General features: G+C 38.9%; 1 protein-coding gene across 2 annotated transcripts in view; it reads left to right on the top strand.

The window, feature by feature from the left end:
• The window catches only part of triobp.L (TRIO and F-actin binding protein L homeolog), a 29956-nt gene extending 19037 nt beyond the window's left edge, over window positions 1–10919 (top strand). Inside the window, 8 exon segments of one of the 2 annotated variants that reach the window (NM_001093388.1) lie at window positions 816–914; window positions 4878–5025; window positions 5422–5536; window positions 5668–5827; window positions 6046–6156; window positions 6974–7060; window positions 8999–9162; window positions 9932–10919. In NM_001093388.1, coding sequence (NP_001086857.1) covers window positions 816–914; window positions 4878–5025; window positions 5422–5536; window positions 5668–5827; window positions 6046–6156; window positions 6974–7060; window positions 8999–9160 — 882 coding nt within the window. In that variant the 3' untranslated portion in view covers window positions 9161–9162; window positions 9932–10919. 2 annotated transcript variants of the gene reach the window in all.
• The last annotated feature ends 2343 nt before the right edge of the window (window positions 10920–13262 follow it).

The following is a 13262-nucleotide window of genomic DNA, read 5'->3' as shown; positions in this document are numbered from 1 at the left end:
TGACAGTCTGCCCTCATAGTTTAAAGGGGTTGTTCACCTTTAAATTAACTTTTAGAATGATGTAGAGAGTGATATTCTGAGACAATTTACAATTGGTTTTCATTTTTTTATCATTTGTGGTTTTTGAGTTATTTAGCTTTTTATTCAGCAGCTCTCCAGTTTGCAATTTCGGCACTCTGGTTGCTAGGGTCCATATTACCCTAGCAACCATGCGTTGATTTGAATAAAAGACCGGAGTATGAATAGGAGAGGCCTGAATAGAAAGATGAGAGATAAAAAATAGCAATAACAATACATTTGTAGCCTTACAGAGCATTTATTGTTAGATGGGACCCCATTGAAAGCTGGAAAGAATCAGAAGAAAACTGCAAATAATTCAAAAACTATAAAAAATTAAATAATGAAGACCAATTGAAGCATACTAAAAGTTAACTTAAAGGTGAACCACCCCTTTAAATCTTCCATCCCCTTAACCAGTTCCAGTTGCCCAAAACACTGCATACTAATATAGCATTGGGTTAAGAAAATGCACTGTATGACCTACTGTTGTGTTATGTTGATTTTATTCAATAACAATTCATTATCCAAAAACAGCCTGTCCCTGCATGTGACAGGAAGTGGGCATGACTGGCATTTCAACACTTCCTGTGCCATTTACCTAAAGATTGACATATTATTTTTTTTTCACACAAATACTTATGTCTATTTCACCCTTGTAAACACGTCAGTGGGGAATTTTTTTTTTTTTTTATGACTGTGAAACATGGTTGATTGGGAAAGTCGTTACTTAAATCCCTTTATTGTTCCTCTTTTAGATTCAGAGTCTAAAAAAACAGCTGGAAAAGGCTAAAAAAGAGCTTGAGTCTCAGAAATCAGGAAAGGAGGGTGCTGTTCCTACTGGCTACATTTCACAGGTGAGTCTTCTGCTTACATGGTTTTTCACACTCTGTCTATGCCATTTGCAGAGCTCTGGTTTTATCAAAGGAGGCCTGAGGGTGCATTCTGATATAATGTACTTTAAAGGGCCAGTAATCTGTGAAAATGCCTGTAGTGAATTTACACATACAGTTCACAGCATTTTCAGATTGCCTGCATTAATTCTTAGAAGCATGATGTTTTTATTAAAAAAGCAAAATCCTGTTTTTTGGCTTGAGCTGTTAATTTCTGGACACTAAAATATAAAAGGGAGCAGCTGTTTTTATATTATTGTTTTCCTTGTCTAGATATTTTATTAATTCACATATGATATACTTTAATTTTATCAGTGAATACTTACGTCCATTATTTATTTCATTTACACGTTTGTGTGTATGTATATGTATATATATATCTATATCTATCTATCTCTATCGAGAGAGAGAGAGAGAGAGAGAGGGAGAGAGAGATAGATATATAAAAAGAACAAAAAACCAGCACCAGGGGTCTTTGCAGTGAAGAAAACTTGTATTGTTACATTAGTATGTACAACCGACGTTTTGGTCCCTCTTGGGACCTTTATCAAGGTAATATTACATACATAGAAAACCACTTAAATACCCTCCACCCACATCATGTGACTGTGCCTGCGTTGGCTTGTGCAAAATTAACTCTTTATATGGCCTTTTAGATAGCAGCAGTGAAGAACATCTTAAAATGTTGATTAAAACAACTTACTGATTAATAAAATACATTGTGGTTAAAACACTGGTGTATTAAAGTGCTGCGTGCTTATAGAAGTGATTAGGTTAAAAAAAACTTAAAATTTCTAAAACCATATTGTAACAGCACCTCCAGGTTATTGCAAACCATATGTACTTCTAACTTATGTCTAGTTGGCACAACAAATCAAAACTGTTGCTATGTTACATCTGTAACCAACACTCATTCTTATCTACTATATTGCAACATATTATTTATTCATAAACATTGTTTCAAATCCTAGCAAAAGTTAGAAAAGACATAGTAATTGCTATATTGTTTCCTTTTTCCAAATATACAAAATAGCTATCTCCTATCCAGAAACCCATTGAATTGGAGGGTAGAATTCAGCCCTTTCGGAGCAACACACCCTAATTCAAATGTCATGCTTCCTTTTGTAGTAAGATCCGGTCAATATCTCCACCCCTCCGTGGGCTTTTTGCCACATCTATGGGCATGCATTTAAATGTAGAAATGGGGTGCTTCGCTTTCAACCAATGTTGGGCAATGGGTTGTTTAGATATATCCTGTTTCACCTTTTTACTATCATAGTTTGTATCCAATGCCGCCCGTATCGTTGACCTATGCATGCTGATTCTGTCCCTCAGTTGTCTCATGGTCTTGCCGCAGTACAGCAGGCCACACGGACATTTTATGATGTATATCACATTATGTGATCGGCAGGTTAATCTGTGTTTTATATGGTAAGCTTTCCCACTATGAGGATTAAAAAATTGATCCCCAAGTATTAATGTATTGCACATCACACAGTTATTACATTTAAAAACTCCAGGTTTTAACGTAATGCCTCCTGTTGATTGTACATACTTCTTTGCCGGGTCTGCAGGTGTCAATAGTTCCCTCAAGTTTCTATTGCATTTATAACCAAAGCGGAGCTTCTTGTTCACAAGCTTCGACATGTCAGGGTCGGTGCTGACCAAAGGCCAGTGCTGTAAAAGAGATTTCTTAATTAGAGAAGAACACGGCCCATAAGTGTTCATATAGAACAGATCATCCTGATTTCTATCTTGAGTCGAAATTTTGGCTCGTAATAAAGTCGCTCTGTCCAAACTCAATGCCCACCCTCTGGCTTGTGCAATGATTTCATTGGGGTATCCCCTCTCCAGAAAGCGTGCCGACATGGCCTGCAATGCTTTCTTTCGTTCCCCAAGATCACTCGTGATTTTAACCACTCGCAACATCTGTGATCTTGGAAGAGAATTCACCAAATGCTTTGGATGACTGCTCCTATAATGAAGCAACGTGTTCCTATCTGTTAATTTTTGATAGATTTTTGTCTGAAGTTTCTTATTAGGCACATCCTTGTACACCGTGACATCCAAATAGTGCATTGATGTATTGTCATAGCTTAGGGTCAATTTGACTGCAGACGGTAAAGAATTGAGATCATTTGTAAAGGAAATCAAGTCCTCAGTAGTGCCGTACCATATAAAAAACAAGTCATCGATGTAGCGCCTATAGTATGCTCCAAAACGACGGAATAACGGGTGGCACAACAAGTGCTCACTTTCGTATTGATGCATGTATATATTGGCATAAGTAGGCGCTACATTCGATCCCATTGCTGTCCCCGACAATTGAATGTAAAATTGGTCTTCAAATTTAAAGTAATTGTTGTAAAGAATATATTCCAGTAGTGATATTAAAAATTCAATGGGAGGGCCTTCATACCCATCACAATTACTTAGCAGATCTCTTACTGCTGCCAGACCTTGAGCATGGGGAATGCAAGTATATAAGCTTTTGACGTCCATAGTTACAAAATAAAAATCCAATTTTTCACTTTGAATGCTGTCTATTAGCTTCAAGAAGTCATTGGTGTCACTCAAAAAGGTACTTAACCCTCGCACTACAGGTTGTAGCCACTTATACACAAATTTAGCAATGCACTCCCCCAGGGAACCTCTAGCCGAGATAATCGGCCTCCCTGGTGGATAGGTAAGGCTCTTGTGTACCTTGGGTAGGGTATAAAATGCTGGCCTTACCGGGTGTTCCACATAAAGATAGTCTCTTGTTTCCTCCAGGATCCATCCGTGCGTCACTGCCATGTCTAGAAGCTTTTTTAACTGAAATTGAAATTTAGAGGTGGGGTCAAACTATATATAGATATATATATATATATATAGCATTTAGACAGGGACCCGTACTCCAATAATTGGAGTGGATTGGAGTACGGGTCCCTGTCTAATTGCTTCATGCTCAAATTTGGCCCAGCACCCACAGCAACTATATATATATATATAGGTATTGGACCTGTTATCCAGAATGCTCGGGACCTGAAGTTTTCCGGATAACGTATCTTTCCGTAATTTGGATTTTCATACCTTAAGTCTACTAGAAAATCATGTAAATATTAAATAAACCCATTAGGCTGGTTTTGCTTCTAATAAGAATTAATTATATCTTAGTTTGGATCAAGTACAAGCTACTGTTTTATTATTACAGAGAAAAAGGAAATCATTTTTAAAAATTTGCATTATTTGGAGTCTATGGGAGATGACCTTTCCGTAATTCGGAGCATTCTGGATAACTGGTTGCCGGATATATAGAAAAAACCGGATGGGCAGGAGGTGGTTTCTGAAACTATAGTGTAAGCTTAAGGAGATATGGTGGCCTATATGCAGCCTCCTTACTATACTGTGTCACTAACCGGCTCTCCCTTTCCCTGTTGTGTCCAGGGTTGACTTTAGATGTGTATGTCCCAATAGGCTGAGGGCTAATGTAAAAAGCACATTTCATTTTGAGTAAGGGTGAACAACTGAGTACAGTATGCGGCCTGCAGTGGGAAACAATTATGAGGCTGGGGCGCAGTATCTGATCTTAAAGACATACTGACACTTTCCTAGTAAATGTGTAAAGCATTATCTCTTGTCTTGTTAATACTATGATTGTTTCACTTTTATTATATCAAATGTAGTGTAATTGGCAGCATGTGCATGTGTGTGTATTTACTTGACAGGTACACTTAAGAAACTGTTCCCAGTATGTGTTTTGCTTTGGTTTGTGATGGTGTTCAAGTGTAAGTTTAGTCTGTTATTCTGCAGATCCCTATTACTTTACCCATTGTATGTCTGTGTTAAAGAAAAAAACATAAACTCCAATGTCCTGTAGTTGTGAATTCCATCAGTATGGTTTGTCTCTATTACATCCATCTTGTAAATTGTTTATTTGTATTAAAGGAGGCCTGTGAACGAAGTCTTTCTCAGATGGAGGCTTCTCACAAACAGCTGATGTCTGAGCTCCAGCGACACCATGAATGGGAGTTACAGAGACTAAGGCAGGAGAAAGAGCAGCTGCTTGCAGAAGAGGCAGCTGCCACAGCATCTGGTACGTGTGAGGATTATGCAGTGTATATGTATAACCCTTAGTAACCGTGGGGGCACTGTATGCAGTGGTGCATTTTTGTAGCTCTTGTCTGAATTCTTTTTCCATACTTTTGGGCTACAGTATTATGTTTGAAGATGATAGACTTTACCTTTAACAGTGCAGCCCCAGTGATTTGTACAAATAATTGGAACATTTAATTTAGAATTTCCTGGAGCATATTTGGTTATCATAATGTAATGTAATTTGGTTGATGTTCTCCTTTCTAGCCATTGCCTGTGTGGAACTGATAGTGCTGTTCATTTAGAAAATGTGTTGCTCAGGTAGTTGAGAGTCTATTAATTTGGCCTACCACTATTAATTCCATACTAATATATTAACACCTATTTGTGTTGCTAGTGATTGAATCTATTCGTAATGCACATAAAGTGGATCTGCAGAGAGAGGTGGAGAAAGCCCGGTCATTCCAGCATGGTGGTTTTGCATCACAAGATTTGCTTCGCCGACAAAACCAGTATGTTTTTATACCTTCCTTGGTAACAGTTCCTACTACTAGTCTATCACCCTGCTCTTTCTGTTGATTTAAGCCTACAGTCTGATTGTCCTCAATGAACAGTTGAATAAAAAGGCATCTTTTTTTCCCAGGTCTGAAATGGAATCTTTAAGGCGGGAATTGCAGGCTTTATCTGAGCGTTACTCCCAGAAATGCCTAGAGATTAATGCACTGAACCAAGCTGGGGAGGACAGGGAGAAGGAACTACAAAGATGTCAGACAGAGGGACAGGAACTGCTGAGACAGAATCAGGTAAGCAAGATTCTGTAAAGGAAGATTGTAGCGGGCTTTTTCAGAATGCCATGTGAGGTAAGTAGTGGTGCACAAAAGTTATATAAAAACAAATAGGAAAATGATGTATAAAGAAAAAAAAAAAGGTTCAAGACGGCTTTAGCAGATGCAGGTGAGTACAAATTGGTCTATTATGAATGGTAATGGTATAACCTTAGTGATTGTATTTGTTGGTGCAGGAACTGAACAAACGTCTGTCAGAGGAAATCGGGAAGCTGCGATCATTAACAGCAGGCAATGGCCCTGGTGATGGAACTCGGCAAGGAGAAAAGAACAACACTGAGCTTGAGGTAACTTTGTATGCAGATGGAAGGGCTATGCCTATTCTTGTTATTTTTTGATTAAACACATTCATTGTATGTCTTTTTTCCCCTCATACATTCAATATTTTGGGTGTATATATATAGATAGATAGATAGATATAGTTAGGAGCACTCACGCGTGTCGTGACAAAAAAGGTTTTATTGGAGTGTTACAGCCTACCCCACATCAACGCGTTTCGGTTCTCTCTGAACCGTCGTCAGGATATATATATAGTGGTGTGAAGGATCAGCACTCTCCCATTAGCTTAGTGAATGTTGTGAGTGTTGTTTTATTGAATACACAACATTAGATCCGACGTTTCGTTTCCAATTGGATCCTTTTTCAAGGTCCCCAATATATATATATATATATGTGTGTGTGTGAGCCTGTTTGTATTTAGATACATTTAAAGGAGAACACTGCACAGCTTCTTCCCCAAACACAGTAGTGCAGCGGGGTTGGCGGCCTCCATTCTTCAGCCTTGTCACATTATGTTTTATGCTCCCTGGCAGTCGCTAATGAGCAGGAGCATGTTCAATGGAAGCAAATCTTGTCATGGCATCCACCGCACATTCTGCTGTTTGTCAAACAATGCTAGAAAATAACAGGATTTGTAGCTAATACAGATGGTGTCCACCAACTCCACTGTGCTTCTCTGCAGCTACTAAGCCAGTATGGGGTGCCACAGGACTTTTACCTGTATTGGCCAATGCAATTGGGAAGGGGGTATCTGCTATCGGTTATAAACAGGGGGCAGGGGTTTTATTTCTCTTTTAACTCTCACTTTTTTTTTTTTTGAAACAGGTTTTACTGCGTGTGAAAGACAACGAACTGCAGTATTTGCAAAAGGAAATTTCCTGCCTTCGCGAAGATCTTGAGAATGTGCAGAAGGTGAGGACATGCTCTTTGAAGAAGGAATACATTTTAAAACAGGACAGGAAGCAGCTTAGGCCAATTGTCTAGAGTTTTGTTTTGTGCTATGCTTCGTTTAGTGGATCCTCCAAATATTTTATTTCCAAAGTTTGCAGTGAAGATTTCATGCTCTGAATCCATGTTTGTAGGGTTCCGATTACATGACAGGAAGCTGTATTATTGTAAACACTATAGAATAATTAATGGTCAGCTTTTTTAAATACTTAACTTGTTGCCCTCTCTGCTCACATTTAAAAAGATGATCCATTCATGGATCTAAGTTTTGGAATTTGCAGGCTCATGGATGTGTACAGCAAAATGTTTTATACTTTAAATCCTTTGCATTTAGTTTGTTGGAGTGTTATTCTACCTTCCAGCTATCCCTTTCTCATAGGCCTCTTCCCTGTAAAAAAGTGGCTTTGTGTATGCTCTGTTGGCTTTAAACTGATAAATGTGCTCTTTAAATGAAGCAAAAATAAATGGATTAGATGCAAAAAAAGGTTATGTCTGTGAAATCAAACATTTTTACAGCAAAAAAGAATATCATTAAGCACTGTGGATCAGTATTCTAATATTTACATCATGATCAATTTCTGGCTGGTGGTTTGCCCTGAATCTGTAAAACCTATAAAATCTCTATGCAGCATGCCTCTGGCAGTCCTATCCTTTCAAAACGAAATCCTCTAAGGGTAGAACTACACGATGAGAGGAAACGGATGGGACGAGACAGATACGTCGAAAATAAGGTAAGTAATAGAAATGTCGGACCTTGTCGATGAGTGCATCCGACACTGTTGGATGAAGACACAACGTGCAGCGTTCGCATGCGACAATTGTGTCGGATGCACGTAGCGACAAGGTCTGAATTTCTATTACTTACCTTATTTTCAGCACATCCGTCTCGTTGCATCTGTTTCCTTTCATCGCGTCAGATCGGACCAAGCTGTGCCATTTGTTTCAGCCCTTAGGCTTCGGGCACACAGAGTGTTGGCTCCACTGCACTCAGCCCGGTTTTTTTCAGGCTGAGAGAAGCGGATTCACTCTTTGCCCCAGCTCCATTATCCTGCACTGATAAGTGCAGCTTCCACTTGCGTGCAGGCACAAGGAGCTTTCACATTTTTAGGTCAACCTCTGCTCTGCTCTATGTGCCTGCAAGTTGCCCATGGGAGACAGATCCTCTGGAAAATACATTGTCATCCACATCCATTAGAATCACTACTCGAATTTACATGCAGTGATTCTGTCTAATCGCAAGAAAATTACTCTCCCTGTGTGCTATATCCCTCCGACCTGTTTGTTTTAGTTCTGCATACAATAGTAATCTTCCAGGTTTGGGTTATGTTTTATAGGTCTGCAGATTGCACCAGATTCTATAAAGCTGTACAGTAAACACAAGAATTGCAGCAGTCCTGCGGCATTTTCATTTTAAAACTCCTATATCTATGTTTTATGTGTGTGTAAAAGCAGGTGCAAGTATTTGTAGGGCATCCACAGTCTTCCATTTTAGCCACAGTTTAGATCACGGCTGAAACATTGGAACACAGTTGAGCATTCACAAGGCTGAAGAGCACATGACAAAGGTTCCCATATAGATGTGAAGGTTTGGGGGCAAATTTGAAGATCAAAACGTTGCTGTATAATGTACATTTGTTCAAGATTACATGTCCCGTGTGGCATTTGCTCCACCAGCGGAGAATACATTTCACTGCCCTTGCAGTGACATAAATGGCATCTGCCTGTCCCTGTGCATTGCCAGATAATGTTCAGAAATAGTTTTTTCTGCTGGAACATATAACTTGTATAATATTATTACACTTGAGTTGCATATGAATAGATGTCTTCTTCAATTCATTTTATTCTTACCTTACTTTTATAAAATGTTCTTACATATTTCTGTTTCAATTTTTCCACATTCAGGATAAGCGTTATGCCTCAGAGAAATACAAGGATATTTACATGGAACTCAGCAATATTAAGATTCGCTCGGAGCGTGAGATTGACCAGCTAAAGGAACACTTGCGGTTGGCAATGGCAGCACTGCGTGAAGAGGCCGCTTTGCGGAACAGTGTAGGAGAATAATGGTGAGACAGGTCTAGTCACCTATAGCAACTAATCATTAGGTAGACTTTACTGGTCACCCAGTTAAAGGAGCACTAAACCCTAGAAATGAATATGGCTAAAAATGACATATTTAATATACTGAACCTATTGCACCAGCCTAAAGTTTCAGCTTCTCAATAGCAGCAATGATCCAGGACTTCAAACTTGTCACAGGGGGTCACCATCTTGGAAAGTGTCTGCGACACTCACATTCTCAGTGGGCTCTGAGCAGCTGTTGAGAACTAAGCTTAGGGGTTGTTGCAAATTAGCAAGCAGAAAATGAGGTTGGTCTGTAATATAAGCTGATGCTACAGGGCTGATTATTAAATTCTGATGCTAATTGCACTGGTTTCTGTGCTGCCAATTAGTAATTATCTTTATTAATTATTAATCAGCCTTATATTGTGACATTTATATTATATGTGTACTGTATATTGTGAGTGAGTCCCTAAGCTCAGTAAGTGACAGCAGCACAGAGCATGTGCAGTGAATCGGCAGACAAGAAGATAGGGAGCTACTGGGGCATCTTTGGAGACACAGATCTTCACTGCTAAAGTGCTGTGGTTGCACAAAACATAATGTACAACATTTCTAACCTATTTCTTTAGTTAAGCTTTAGTTCTCCATTAAAAGCAATCATCTTATTGGTTGCTGCACCTGTGCTAACTTTGGCTAAGCTTTCTGTTTTTAAATATGGGGGGTAAGTTCTTTAACTGAATCTTCTTTCTCGTTTTGTTTTGCGGCACACAGAGTAGTTTTCTGTTTCCAAAAGATGGAGATGGATCATATTCACACGGAACACTGTGACATCAAGACTCCACCTCCTGCTCCACAGACCTGCTTCCTTTATATGTGAATCACAGATTTTTATACAGTTCTTGTTTTTATTATGAAATTGGGATTTCCTTTTCTGTGTGTGTGTGTGTCACAGTCGAATCAAGGTCACATAGCCTGGAAGAGTTTCCGTGTGTGCGGAGGCCTGCTGGGAAATCACTGCATTATCTGTTACAGATGTTAAATTGTAAATGGTTGTATTTAAACGTCAGTTGTGGATGTGAGGGGAGCAGTGGTAAACACTGGAGTGGCTCGAGCATTGTGTTAATGGCACTGGATGAGGTTGGGATGTTTTGTGAGCTGGGTGTGGGAAGGGGAGCATTGGGTGCAATGGGCAGGAGTACAAGAACAACTGCAGGGTGGAATGAAAAACAGCGGGTCCTCGTTTTTTTTATTTGTGACAAGTATGTTTGAATAAAATGAGAGAACGTGAAGTACTGTGTGCCTATTGGTGGAGCGCAGTAATGTTGACGGCTTTGGTGTATCCTATATAACAAACTGTCTTAACTTATACCCTGTAAACAACTGAGCATTTTAGAAGATTATTATTTCCTATCTAAGATACACAGCAATTGCCGATGTTACTGTATTGTTGCTAAGCAATCTTTTTATTTGCGGCAAAGTCATTATGGAATAGCTGGAAAGGATATGGCTTTTGGTGCTAAATCACACTATCTGAACAGAAGTGTGGACAGTGGGCTGTGGCTTGAAGATACTGTGCATTTATGTGAAACAGAAAGGCTCTGAATTTGTACATCCCCCCCCCACTTAATCTAACCAGATGTACCATATACCTCTTCATAATACTCATCTGGCTTCCCCATTCTGCTCACTTACTGTAAATGTTTGTACGTCTGCAGAAGTTGACCTTAAAGTGTCATATTTTTATTGAAAAAAAAAAAAAGTCCAATCTTGTCAAGCAGCCAATATATCATTTTTATTGTCTCCTCTAATTATGTATTATTTTTTTTTCTGTATATTTTTAGCATCCTACATCCTCCAACTTTGCACTGGATTGATTAGCACAGTGGATTGTAGAAACAGTACTTAATGAACTAACAGACCTGCACTTAAAGTTTAAATATACCCTATTTATTAGCTGGGTTTATCTTCCATTTATTTCCCCTTTAATAAGAAACTGTCCCTGCTAGTAAAGTCCCTGTTTAGCTTTAAATGGGAACTATCGCAAAAATGAAGATTTAATATAAGCTTCCTCATACTGAAATAAGAAACTTTCTATATACAATCACTTAAAAATTCTGCATTGTTTCTGAAATAATCAAGTTTATATTCACTATTCCTCTCTCAGCATCTGTTTCTCCTCATTCTGTCTTCATTCAGGATTTGGGTGTCAAATTAATGATCCAATATATCTTATAGGGGAGCTCCTTTTGCCTAGAAGATGTATTAGAGCTCACTCTATTAAAATCACCAGACATCGTGTCTCTCTACATGCAGGATTTGTGCAAAAGACAGTTATTTTGTGTTTGTACTGGAATCCGTTATTTGAGTGAGCTGTAATACATCTGCTAGGAAAGGAAGCCCCCTATAAGATATATTGGATCTAACTGTCATTGAATATCTGACACCCAACTGCTGCATGAAGACAGAATGAAGAGAAACAGATACTGAGAGAGGAATAGTGAAGATAAACTTGATTATTTCAGAAATGATGCAGAATATTTAATTGATTGTTTTATTATTTCAGTATGGAGGCTTATTAAATTTTTATTTTCTCGATAGTTCCCCTTTAATAAGATTAGACCAAGAGATGAAGCTGCACTGATGACAATCCGACAACCATCTTTTGAGTCACAAACTGACCCTGGCGTCTGTGCTGCTGCCAAGGCTTAGAGAAGTGTTTCACAGAGTCCTTCTGAATCCTGGAATGCAATAGACTACAAGTATAGTGTTACACTTGTGCAAACGTCCTTGCACAACTGCAACACCCTTGTGAGTGAAGGCTGATGCTGCAGGTTTGGTATTGAAATGGTTCTACTGAACTGACCAAAACAGGAGCAAGAAGGAAGTTACCAAGTGTTTTATTTTTTTTATTTTTTGGGACCGGAGTATATTTTCATTTTACATACAAAGTTAGTAGGTCTACAGTTTTACTTGCCATGACTAAAGCATTCAGGGACGCAGGATCTATTGTGTGTTTCCACCTAAAGTCCCTATGGATGTGGGCACTGGGCAGAGAAGAAAGAAGTCTCATTTAATCTTGGAAAGGGATATGTAGATTTCAACACTTGTATAGCGATTCCTGCTTTATTGCTTTCAGATGGGTGCATTTATTTCAAAGAGGGAAACTATGCAGATTCCAGTTTTATTTATTGGCTATAGAGATCCTGCTTGAATAGAACATGTACCACTTTCTGAAATCATGTATGTAAGGGGTTGTTCACCTTTAGGGCAGACACACATCGCGAGATTAGTCGTCCGGCGACAAATCTCATCTTCGGGGCGACTAATCTCCCAGAACTGCCTTCCCGCCGGCAAGAATGAAAATTGGACTCGGATGGCACTTCGTTTTCCGAAGTTGCTTCACGAGGAAACTTTCGGGTGACTTCAGAAAAAGAATCGATTCGAGTGTTATCCCGTCGGCGATTTTCATTCTTGCCAGCAGGAAGGCAGTTTGGAGAGATTAATTGCCCCAAAGAAGAGGAGATTTATCACTGGCTGACTAATCTCCCTGGATCTGACATGTCGTCTCTGCCCTTAAGATAACTTTTAGTATAATGTAGAGAGTGTTATTCAAGACAAATTGCAGTTGGTCTTCATTTTTTATTATTTTTTTTAATTAGGTTTTTGTTCAGCAGCTCACCAGTTTGCTAGTTTGGCCAGCTGTCTGGTTGCTAGGGTCCAAATTACCCTAGCAGCCATGCATGGATTTGAATAAGAGACAGGATTATGAATAGGAGGGTGTCTGAATAGAAAGGTAAGTAATTAGAAGAATAAAATGCAGACTCGCAAAGCAATTGTTTTTTGGCTGCTGGGGTCAGCGACTCCCATTTGAAAGCTGGCAGGAGGCAGAAGAAGGCAAATAATTCAAAAATTATAATGTAAAATTAGCCATTCTCTAATATACAAAAGGTTAACTTAAATGCGAATAACCTATTTAAGTAAAAATAATAGCACAAGTTGTGTCATATGTTCTTTCTCTGTATATCTGCGTAGCAATATCAGTAACTGAGCTGCCATCAAGCTTATATTGACTAGTCATTCTTCTCACGCAGCACCCTGCCGC

The sequence above is a fragment of the Xenopus laevis genome, chromosome 4L (assembly GCF_017654675.1).
Source record: "Xenopus laevis strain J_2021 chromosome 4L, Xenopus_laevis_v10.1, whole genome shotgun sequence".
NCBI classification, from domain to species: Eukaryota; Metazoa; Chordata; class Amphibia; order Anura; family Pipidae; genus Xenopus; species Xenopus laevis.
This window is presented reverse-complemented; position numbering and strand designations above follow the sequence as displayed.